The following is a 12,618-nucleotide window of genomic DNA, read 5'->3' on the forward strand; positions in this document are numbered from 1 at the left end:
AACCGAAAGTACTAGATGCAAAAACATAAGAACTGAAAGCATAGAAACAGATCTACCACTTCTTAGACTTGCTTTCAATGAGTGACACATCTATAACACACATTTCTATGTGAATTTGGTCGTGCCCCCAAAAGGTACATTTTTCAGCTTTAATATATTTGTTTTGTTTTATTAGACTATTCTTATAATGGTGAGAAGACAAATTGGTTCCTGAAGTCACACGTTGAAAGCAGAACAATGTACTCCTACCAGGAACCATAACAAATTAAAAATTAAAAATAACTTTTGTTTAGTATAAAGCCTTTCTATCAAGGGAGGTAATCCAAACAACATTTGAGGCCTATCATGTTGCCTGTAGCGCAGCCCAACAGAACACTGATAACATTTGGCCCAAAACCAAGAAAACGAATGTGTATTCTGGGGACAAGCCTCTCCAGCAAACAAAACTCACCCATTGCTTGCACACAGCATTTTAAATTGTGGGCCTGAATACTAAAAGCTCTCCAACGTTCGTCTCCTGCTCAGCTAAATCAAACTGCGTGTGGGCTGGCCGATAGCAGTCTTTCCGTCCCATTCCGATCTCCGATTGGCTGTGCCTGGAAGGGCGGCGATCATAGTACCACATGGAGCATCTGCGGCGTGTAGCCTATGCCTGTCAGTGTAGAATTCATCCTCTATGCGCTCAAGTGATGCTTCACGGAATAAGCTGGAAGCTAATTTGTCACTTTGGCGCTGTTCTTTGAGGGACTGCTACTTTTTCATTGCTGAAGCATTGCACTTTTGGGGACATTTACACCATATATCTACTCACCTAGCATTAATAACAATAATTGTTCGATTATATATGCCGTAAGAAACTTTTATGTTGGACTAGAGTGACAAAACTGATTTGATGGAAACATGACGGGAGCTACAAACGGAACCGTAGCCCTGAAGACATTTTTGCTTGTCGCATTGGTTTCATTTTCAACGGGGAATTCAAAGCTGCCTGTGTATTATGGACAAATTGTGGAGAACTCGCCCGCTGGAACAATGGTGGATGGGGTAGCTTTACCGGTTGGAAACAACTGTCATGTTTCGGAACTGGACATTGCTTTGGAAGGGAAGGACGCATCAGATTTTCGTTTGGTTTACCATCATGGAGAAAAACATCTTATTTTGAAATCCACAGAAACTTTGGACAGAGAGTTTATAGCAGTGTACGATTTGATGGTTGTGCTTTCTGGTTGTTTGAATAGTGCTGTGGTGATTAAAATAGAGGTGCTTGATTCAAACGACAACATACCCCGGTTCATCATGGAAAACGAAAGGGTAAAAGTTGATGAATTGACCCCTATCGGTTCCGAATTGGTCCGTTGTTTTGCAAAGGATCCCGACGGTGGAAAGAATGGCCGGGTCACTTATTACGCATCTCCAAAATGCCAACATGTCTACGTAGTTCCCAAAACCGGACAGGTAATGCTGGTCAGTTCTCTCATTGGTATCATGAACCTAACAGTCCGTATTTACGCTCAAGATAATGGAGATGTCGCATTGATAAGTAAGCCGGTGACACTTCACCTTGATGTGCAGAGACCTGCTGTCTCGAAGGTTAGGAGGCCCCGAGCGGTCTCCGAGGAACTGTTCTACACAGTGACGGTCTCAGAGGATGTCAAAGTCGGTGACATGATATACACCGTGCCTGACCAGAAGTTTGAAAAAAAGTGGTTCGAGGTAATATCAGAGGCGGACTCCCCGGTTCAGATCGAAAGGGACTCGGGTCGTTTGTATCTCGCGCACAGACTGAAGTCCCCCGCGGAGGTCATAGTCAAAATCCAAAACCTCAGAGGTAAGAATGGAGTGTAATGGCTCTGTGCGTAAAGGTGCAGTGTCGTGTGTTTTCAGTGTCTTTCCCATTAAAAGTTGCCAGTTGTCTGAGGAACCTGTCTGTTTGGAAAATGTAGGCTATGCCTATGCCGCTGGTACAGTGTTGAATGAGGCTCATTTGGGAAAGTCTCTGTCGCCGTGCACCATTACTTTATCCGACACTGATGTGAAACAGTATTTTATAGGTCTAAGCATCATTGTGAGTGAGTGAGAGACTCAGCGTATCCTGTTGTATTTGCTCAGGGCTTTTAGATAAAGGTTACTTGCTATAGGAAGAAAAAAAACATGTTTAGCTATGTATTAGGCTGCAATGTAAAACAATGAATAAAAAAAATAACGCACACTTTCGCAGAATAATTTTAAAACTGGACAATAACTTGATATCAGGTGTGAATAAGGTGACGTTTGGTATGGGTATATTACTATTTCATCCGTTGGATGCGCGAGCTGTGCTGCAGAACCGTACGCAGTAGAAGATCAGTTGGCAACGGAACCTGGCAGGATCTTATTCATTCAGAATTCCTTATGGCCGGTGTTTTTGTTGTTTTGCATAATATATAGCCTACATTTTGAAGTACAATAAGGACTTTTATTCAATTAGTCTTAATTCTACTGCATGGCCAGTTGTCAGTCAGGCTGCGCGGAAATGATATTCTCAAGAACCTATTTGGCTATTTATCACACGCTGGGATGCATGTGTCCGCTCTACGTTCATTCCACATCATTGACACGCTAGGTGAAGGTGTTATTTGTTGCCGGCAGGTCGCTAATTGGGTAAACAGGATTATAGCTCTTGGATGATGGAAATGTGTGTGTGGCTACGCATACAAGACACGTCTGCCCACTGTCCCCAGTGTCCAACACATGAGTGTCAATGTATGGGTGTGCACTGGCGCTATTAAGGACATGAACATCTGTAGAGTTTTTGCCAAATAGATTTTATGGACAAAGAAATGCATTTTTGGTTTCTTTTCTGTGTCCTAAACCTACACTGTACCATTATGCTAGTTATAGGTTTAAGAATTATGATGCTGGAGATGGTTATAAAGTTGAAGACATTACCATAGCCTGTATAACAGGCCTAACGATTAGCCTGGTGTTTTAGATGATAGTCACAACTGAAAAACATTTTATTTCTCGGATTTAGACTGGGATTGAATTCAGACAGGTCAACCCTCATTAACATCATATAATGAAAAGTTGTCCAGGTGAGGATTTGATTGCTCCCAAAGTAAATGTTTGGCCAAGTGCCTTAATCACGACAGAAAAAGTATCCTCTGACATGCCAAGTGGATCTAGAGGTAATCAAGTTTTCCAAACGAGAACTCTGCCTCATCCACTGTTTATTTAGAGTAATTATGATTATTTATTCACCCTGACATTCCTAGTCTGGCACATGTGGTTTTACAAACCTATACAACTGACTTCACAGGAGATAGTTTGTTTGTGTAAGGGACTTTGGAGTCTAGTTTATTCAGTGGTGGTCTCATGCGAAAAGTTTACTAGAATTCAGATTTTCCGCACTAAACTCATTACTCAGTATTTATTGCATTGTTGTAATGTTGTGCTACAACATATGATTAAACCAGGAAACTTCAAGTCATGTTCAATTGGCGCTTAATTATTAACACAAGCCTCACCCGGCAAATTAGGTCAACCAACAGATTGTCTACATGATTTATATTGTCGGCGCTGCATAAAAATGAGAAATGAATTTATAAAACCTTTCCCGCCCGGGTGCTAACGGAAGCTTCTCCCATGAAGATAATGTCGTCTTACATCTTGTTGAAGTCCTCAGTTTGAATATGAGTAGATAGATTATAATATAGATGTTGTGCTGCTAGGAGGAATGTTATTGTACCAGCTGCAGATATGAGGGAAAAAATAAGTTTCTTTTGATACTGGAGCGAGTTCAAATAGAATAACGACCAAAATGTACTGTGTGGAATTGTCAAAATGGAGCAGGGACACTTTTAACTATCAGCAAACCCTACCAAAATGCTTGAGAGAGCCCCCCACAAGAGTCTACTAGACAGACCCAGTATGACTGTGTAGTCTTTATGTCAAACTATAACTCTGTAACGATGTCTGCATGTGTTGTAAGGATGTCTGCATGTGTGTTCACTGCACATCCCAATTATAACCTAGGCCTATATATTCTTAATGGTGTTCAAGTATTTGTTTGTGAGATTTGTTTAATAATGCATATTATCTCCCCATATAGCCAATTAAAGTATTACATTCACTGCATAATAAGTTAAACACATGCAGCTTAGATAAATTCACTGGCATGGGGAATGTCTTTTGGAGTAAACCACATGTAACCAGAAGCATTGCTTTCCTCTCTTGCGGCATTGCTAGGGAGAGCGCCAATGCAAAGGTCTTTGGGGACATAATTACTGTTCAAACTATTGTCTAGCCGAGTGCCACTGTGCCACATTCCATTTGAGTGTGTTTGAAGAGGAATAGTTATTTTTTTCTGTTCTAAATACTAGATGCTTTCAGATAACACAATCTGCCCCAAGTGTGTGGATGGGTCTAGAATACTTTCCACCCCTTTGTTTGTCTTTCCACACACACACACACACACACACACACGCACGCACACACACTGTTTCTCTTTTTCCTCAATTTTCGTCTTTGTCTTCCATGTCTGGCACTTCTTAGGCCTTTTAATGCCAGTTGTAGAACAGATTCAAGTACTGTATTTATTTCTGGATGTGAATTGAAGTTGTCTTTCACTTGAAGAAAGCTCAATATTACTGATCTGTTATGTTCTGTACATACACAGATACATGTGTGTTCCTATATTTGTGTCTTCTCATGTGTCCATGATTATTTGTAGGCCACATTGGCCTTGCTTAAACCTGTGTTGCGAGCGGGAAGAGAAGGTTCAGAGGACACCAGTGTTGGTGACTCAACTTTGGTGTCAAATACCAGTTAATTAACAAGCCGGTCACACACACAGTGGTTTGTCTTGAGCCATTATAGCATTATGTGTATACACTGCTGGGGGGACATTATGTGTATACACGGCTGGGGGGACATTATGTGTATACACGGCTGGGGGGACATTATGTGTATACACTGCTGGGGGGACATTATGTGTATACACGGCTGGGGGGACATTATGTGTATACACGGCTGGGGGGACATTATGTGTATACACGGCTGGGGGGACATTATGTGTATACACGGCTGGGGGGACATTATGTGTATACACTGCTGGGGGGACATTATGTGTATACACTGCTGGGGGGACATTATGTGTATACACGGCTGGGGGGACATTATGTGTATACACGGCTGGGGGGACATTATGTGTATACACGGCTGGGGGGACATTATGTGTATACACGGCTGGGGGGACATTATGTGTATACACTGCTGGGGGGACATTATGTGTATACACGGCTGGGGGGACATTATGTGTATACACGGCTGGGGGGACATTATGTGTATACACGGCTGGGGGGACATTATGTGTATACACGGCTGGGGGGGACATTATGTGTATACACGGCTGGGGGGACATTATGTGTATACACTGCTGGGGGGACATTATGTGTATACACTGCTGGGGGGACATTATGTGTATACACGGCTGGGGGACATTATGTGTATACACGGCTGGGGGGACATTATGTGTATACACTGCTGGGGGGACATTATGTGTATACACGGCTGGGGGGACATTATGTGTATACACTGCTGGGGGGACATTATGTGTATACACTGCTGGGGGGACATTATGTGTATACACTGCTGGGGGGACATTATGTGTATACACGGCTGGGGGGACATTATGTGTATACACTGCTGGGGGGACATTATGTGTAAAAAGGGGACTTAACAATGATTTTGCACAGGGCAGTGTGCCCCCTTCCAATATCGAGGCCAGGCAGGCTCTCCTGGCTTTGCGCCCCTTATCCTAAGAAGAATTAGTGGTCCATTGGTCTTATTTGTTTTCCATGTGTTTTTCTTTCAAACATTTTGATTTCTGCAGCCCTGGTTAATTTCTTTAGGGGGGCTTGGCACTCCGCCCTCAGCACATGTAGGTGAAACACTGCAAGTAGAGCCGACTCAAAGTGTGTGCATGTGTGTGTCTACAGTACAATGCTGAGGGGCACTTTTTCCCAAGTCTCTCCCTCCATGATGTGTGTATTGGCTTAGTAAATGCCGATAATGGATTGTGTGTGTCGAGTGTGTGGGAGAGCTCCGTTCCTTCCATTCCCCTGCCCTAGGGGGATCCAGGGCTAGCACCCATGAAAGTTTGGAAAACCTCTGCGAGAAACAACTTTATCTTTCCCCAAACATAGCAGGGAGAGCTGGCCCTGGGGTGATGGAACGAGTGAAAAAGAAAAGGAGAGAAAGGAAGGCAGAGGGAGAGAAATGAGAGAGACTAGAAAGTACCTTCGTCAGCTGGTGGAAAAGGAGCTTGATAAATTGGGGCCCACACACTGTAGAGCTTACAGACACCAGACTGACTGGGCTTGCTGCTGACTGGACTTTTCTGGAGTGGCTCTCTGTTCTTCCAGTTAGATTAGAAGTTACTGTGGAGGAGCCGGATGCCAGAAATCACACTTTGTGTCTATCTCAGTACCACATTGAATAATATCCCGGACAAAATAATTTGATATAAACGTATGTGAGTGTGAACTGTGTTTGTGTACTCATGTATATCAGGTTTATATGTAGTACCTGGGGATTGCTGTTTGAGAGTAAGTTGGTGTGAGCTTATCTTTTCCCCTTCTCCTGTCTTTTATTTAGGTGTGTGTGTGTGTGTGTGCACCCACTCCCTGTCCCGTCATCAAATTATAACGGTGCAAAAAGTATGCTTTCATACATTTTCTCTGCTTGGGAGCCCTTGGGTGACACATTTGGATGACAGGCGCGGCTTGATAGGGTTTCTTCCTTCCCGTCTTTCTCTTTATTTATCTATTTCTTTATTTCTGGCCTCACCCTGGGCTAAAGCAACCAGACAATGTACTTCTAGACTTGCTGTAACACCAGCGTCTCCTCCTTCTAACTCCACTTCTGACAATTAAACCCTTCTCCCATCTGCTGTTTACTGTATGGCTTAGAGACATGCCTGTGGACCTGTGTACATCATTAAAGATATGTACACATGCAGTTTTAGCTCAGTGTTATGGGAGGAGAAAGGGGAATGTGTGTGTCGGTGTGGTACACATATGGGCGTTTATGCATTGGTTTATACTTCTATCAAATCTATATGCCTATTTATGTGTTTTTGTTGATAGTCCTGTCTTTATCTTTGTCAATGTGTGCCTGTACCTCGGTGTGTGACCTTCTGCTGCGTGTGTGTGCAGAAGTAGGAGCGCGCTGGAGGATAAATCATTGTGAGGAAGCTAAACCTCTCCAGAATGGTCTTTTTTTGGACCAAATGAGGCCCTGAAGAACTGTTTGGGTCTGCCTGAATCAGCGTTACAGCTGTAAGGGAATGCACACACACAAGGACAGGGACTTGGACTTAGCCTCGGGATACAGTGATGGTCTCTCTCTCTCGCCTCTCATTTTCATCTGATTGCCCCCCCCCCCCTCTCTCTCTCTCTGTCTCATAATTGAACTTCATGCCAGAGCGAGGCCCAGCCCTCTCCATTGTGTTATAATAGGTTATTGACAGCCGCTCCACACTAGCCCTAGGGAGACCATTTTTTATGACGACCTAGGACAAGGTCATTCGAACATCCACTGGCCCCCGAACATCCTGACCCACCCGCACCACTCACCGGAGGACTCCCTCCCATATATACACACACTCGCACATACACAGGCACACACATACAGTGCCTTCAGTAAGTATTCATATCCCTTGTCTTATTCCACATTTTGTTTTACAGACTGAATTCAAAATGAATTAAATAGATACTTTTTCTCCCCCACCTACCAGTGGCGGTTCTAGACCATTTCAACTAGGGGGGCCAAGCTGGGGCCAGTTGTACTGTTAGAGGGGCCAGTTACATTAGACGTTATTGTTGTCATATCGTTTTGCATGTGGTACGATACGGTTGTGTTCCGCCTAAAGCCGCCCCTCTCTCATTTGGAAAAATTTGGGAAAAAATTTGGAAAAACATAATTCCTATTTGACCTTATGGGGTATTGTGTGTAGGCAAGTGACATTTAACATTTTTTTTTTTTTCGATTTTATATTCAGGCTGTAACACAACAAAATGTGGAAAAAGTAATGTGGTGTAAATACTTTCTGAAGTCACTGTATGCACACAAATCAAATCTCCCCTGCCACTCTTTATCTTAATTGTGAAATTGGACACGCTCAAACTTGTACGCTGGGATTTATATTAATTCCTGGAGACACATAAATAAATGCTTCTGAAATCCCTCTCCATCAACAGCAGAGGCAGCTTGCACTTGAAATGCTCTCGTTTAAAAAAAGACAACATACACACTGTGATCAGGGATTTAGGCATTCACTTTCTCTCACAGCTAATGATGTGAGTTTTCAGATGTGTGTGTGTGTGCAGCCCTTCAGCACAGCCCAGCTGTGTTGTTCCATCAACAGATCAATGGACTGTATGTCCCTGCTTTTCTAGTGTTCAGAGTCCCCAGAGGAGAACAGTGTGCCGTTTTGACGTCAGTCATGCAGCCAGCATCTGGGAAGGTGTTTGTGTGTGTGGTCATTGAGAAGGAATGGAATGTGACATGCATTCATGTATTATAGACTCACTCATAGGCTCAGGAGCTAGAACGTCTCATCAACCCAGTATCACTGATTGTTTTAAAATAGACACATTGCTTATTGGTAACTTGTGACAGGCACACAAAATTTTTTAGGTTTTCGTGCGCAGTACGCTATTTTGTATTCAGTGCATTTCCATCCCAGTTAAAGACAGTTCAATTGAGTACAGGCTGAGAAATGCTCCTCGGAGTCAGATGCGGATAACAGGTAACCCTTTGCTGGGCAGCTGACATCAAAACCCCCCTCTATGAGAATGGGGTTCCGATGACGGGCCTTCATGTGGTGGTGGAGAGGTACAAGGTTGTTTGGAAGACTGTTGCTGTAAAACAGCAAGTGAGAGACACGAGAGGTGAGTTGACATATAAATACTCCCCTGGATGTATGCCCATTGGTTGAAAGAAGCAAAAGTGATTATTGTACATTTGAGCCCATAGGTTAAACAAGCGTGGTGACGTCGCCTTAGTGTGCCGTGATCATAGGCTGATGTTAATAGGTCAATTCCTCGCGCTTGCTAATAGTAAAGGAGGAGGAGAGACGTGGTAACATTATAAACACTACCATATGAATACCCACTATGCCGTGAGATAGGAAGCTATATTCATATATTATGCTTAGAGGATGCTAAAAAGTGACGCCCATTCAGAACAGCCTTCCTGATTGAACTTTTGTTACTACATCTATCAACCCAAAGGTTGTGTGTTCGAATCTCATCACTGACAACTTTAGCATTTGAGCTAATTAGCAACTTTGCAACTACTTACTGCTTTTAAACTACTTTGCAACTACTTTGATTGTTAGCCAACCCTTCCACTAACCTTAACCCTTTAACTACTTAGCTAGCATGTTACCTAACCCTAACCTTAACCCCTAACTTTAAAGTTAGCCACCTAGCTAGCCTAGCTAACGTTAGCCACAACAAATTGGAATTTGTGTAATGTACACGAATGGGTTATGAAGAAAGAAAATGGTGTAATACACACAAAATGCGTTTTACCTGTCACAAATTTCGAAGAAGTAATTTGTGTCTATTTCACAATAAGCTGTGATAGTGTATGGGTCCCATGTGACGATAGAGATAGCATGTGCTATGTCCCTGTTTGGAGTAGTGTCTGTCTGTTTCTCTGTTTCTCGTTTTACACCCCTCCTATCTCCTTATTCTCTCTCACACATATTACTAGACCTCCATTATAAGGTAGAAACCCACTTTACATAGGAGATTGTGCCATTTCAGGGCAGTTACAGAGAAACCCTCCCTGTGCCCCCAGACGGGCCTTCATTAGCAGATCTAATATGGACAGAGCTGTGCTCAGGAGTTCCTCTACAGCCTGAGGGTGGCAGAGATCTAATCTCTCCTGTTCCTCCCCGTCTATCACTTTAGCCTGCTTAGGCCTGGTCTCACTACAATAGGATAAAGATGCCCTTAGACACTGATCTAAGGCCAGTGGTTAAGATTATGATATGTGGGGGATGAGCTGATCCTATATCTGTGCCTGAAGGCAACTTGTACTTGGAGTGCTGTAGCGGCCTCACTCAGGTTAATGAGGTGCAGTGTTATGGTAGCGGATGCTCATTATGGGACTAGACTCCAGGCATGGACCACATAACCAGGCTGTTGTTGAGGAACACCTGGGCCTCCCATACAGCCCACAGAGCACCACTTGAGGCACACCTGCACCGCGGCAGAGGCACACACACACACACACACACACACACACACACACACACACACACACACACACACACACACACACACACACACACACACACACACATTAGAGTACACATACACCCATGCTGTCATTATGCTCGAATTCCCCATCTTGTAGGTAATGACTTGCACACAGACGTCTTACCTGCTGTTATGGTAGTGCTGCTCTCCTGCTGTGAGACTGTTCCCACCACCTGAAACACCCCAGGGAATATGTGAAGCTCTGTGGATGTATCTAACTTTGTTTCTTTGATGGTGTCATTGCTATTCGTTAACCCACATTGGCCACAATGTGAAATAGGGCTTCTAATTAGGTTTTTAGTTTTGAATCTTGTGAGACACAAACAAACATTTGCCCTGTTAGAGAGAGTTATGTAAAACGAGGGGTAGACGAGAGGGGCACAAAAACCCATCAACATGTTTCGGAAAGTCCCTGGGCAGTCGAAACCTGTGATGGGAAATCAATATTATGGAAGCATGGAGGCCAGAGAATATCCCACCATGTTGTTATCCATTTGGTTCAGGGGCCGCTGTCATAGACCATCATTTGCATAGGGCTGTGAAGAGCTCCTTTTTGAAATGCCAACTTCGAAGGGGGAGAAATAAACTGCCTGAAAAAAGAGACTTGTTTAAAGATTTAAAGGCTGCAGAAATCAATTCATCAAATAGAGCGCCGAGCTCTTTGGTTGTGCACGGCAGAAAATCAACAAACAAACACAGGCGGTGGGAGATTTCACGTTCAATTGGGGGCTTTATTTGAGATTGAAGGCAAATAGGAGTAAACTACCCGTGTAAAAGGGTAATTCCCTAGTTTACCCAGGCCCACCCCCTGGTAGTTAGGGAAACAAGCTCTTTAACAAGCTCTTAAAGTGTATGTATGCAGGCGTGTGTGTGAGGGTATGTGTGTATGTGTGTGAGTGTGTGATGTGGTACTCAAGGGACAAAATAATTCACACCTCGCCAGAGCAAAGACATGAGAATACATTAAGTGCCATCAGTTCCCTAGCTTGTGTGTGTGTGTGTGTGTGTGTGTGTGTGTGTGTGTGTGTGTGTGTGTGTGTGTGTGTGTGTGTGTGTGTGTGTGTGTGTGTGTGTGTGTGTGTGTGTTTGAGTGTGTGTGTGTGTGTTTGAGTGTGTGTGTGTGTGTGTGTGTGTGCGCTCACATTTTGTGCATTTGTGTGTATGTATGCATGTATGTGAGGGATGAATGCAAACAAAATGAAACACCCATTGTGCCGTCTAACCAGAGACGGAGGCAAAACTGTGCTTCCATGGCAATATCAGAATTTGGCTGCCTGTCTAAACGCAGCCAAGGAGACACAGAGCAAAATTACAATGCTGCTTGGCAAATCATCTTAAATCAGATTCTGAACTATCACACACAAACACACACAGCATGTCTTCACAGTGATTTTTTTCTTCTTGACTAATTAACCAAACTCTGGAATATACATCAGAAGCCCATCCAATCAGGCTTTTGGGGGGAGGAGAGCCATGTTATTTTTCAAGCTCATTTAATACAATTTTTTTTCTTATTAATTTAGATTTTGCTAGCCGGTTTGTTTCATCCAGGTCATTAGGGGAGGGTCTAGTCTTCCCTGTGGCTCAGTTGGTAGAGCATGGTGTTTGCAACGTCAGCATGGTGTGTGCAATGCCAGGGTTGTGGGTTCGAATCCCATGGGGGGCCAGTACATTTATTTTTATTTTTTTAAATGCATGAAATGAAATGTATGCATTCACTACTGTAAGTCACTCTGGATAAGAGTGTCTGCTAAATGACTAAAATGTAAATGTATGAAATGTATGCATTCACTACTGCAAGTGGCTCTGGATAAGAGCGTCTGCTAAATGACTAAAATGTAGAAAATGTGGCATTTTCCAGGGGAGAGAAAAGGCAACATAAACTTAATGGGGAGCTGAAACTAGAAGTGAGCATGACTCTGGTTTCTCACTCTGTCTGATAGAGAACAGTTGGTAAAGCTTTACTTTACAGTCCTGCTTTGCTATTTGTCTGGTGGGCTATAGGCTTTCTGTTACTTCGAAGAATTCAACACATTTGATACCAGCTTCACTTAAAAGCATGTTTAAATAAATACATTCAACTAACACAATTACACTGAACAAAAATATAAATGCAACATGTAAAGTGTTTGTCCCATGTTTCGTGAGCTGGAATAAAAATCCCAGAAATGTTCCATTCGAACGAAAAGCTTTTCTCTCAAATGTTGTGCACAATTTTTTTATTATCAATTAGTGAGCATTTCTCCTTTGCCAAGATAATCCATCCACCTGACAGGTGTGGCATATCAAGAAGCTGATTAAATGG

General features: G+C 43.2%; 1 protein-coding gene across 1 annotated transcript in view; it reads left to right on the forward strand.

Moving 5' to 3' along the window:
* The first annotated feature begins 572 nt into the window (after nt 1-572).
* The window catches only part of LOC106580611 (neural-cadherin), a 119,980-nt gene continuing 107,934 nt past the window's right edge, over nt 573-12,618 (forward strand). The window contains exon 1 of the mRNA XM_045702620.1: nt 573-1,828. Coding sequence (XP_045558576.1) covers nt 901-1,828 — 928 coding nt within the window. The 5' untranslated portion in view covers nt 573-900. The remainder of the gene's footprint in view (nt 1,829-12,618) is intronic.

The sequence above is a fragment of the Salmo salar genome, chromosome ssa02, assembly GCF_905237065.1.
Source record: "Salmo salar chromosome ssa02, Ssal_v3.1, whole genome shotgun sequence".
NCBI lineage: Eukaryota > Metazoa > Chordata > Actinopteri > Salmoniformes > Salmonidae > Salmo > Salmo salar.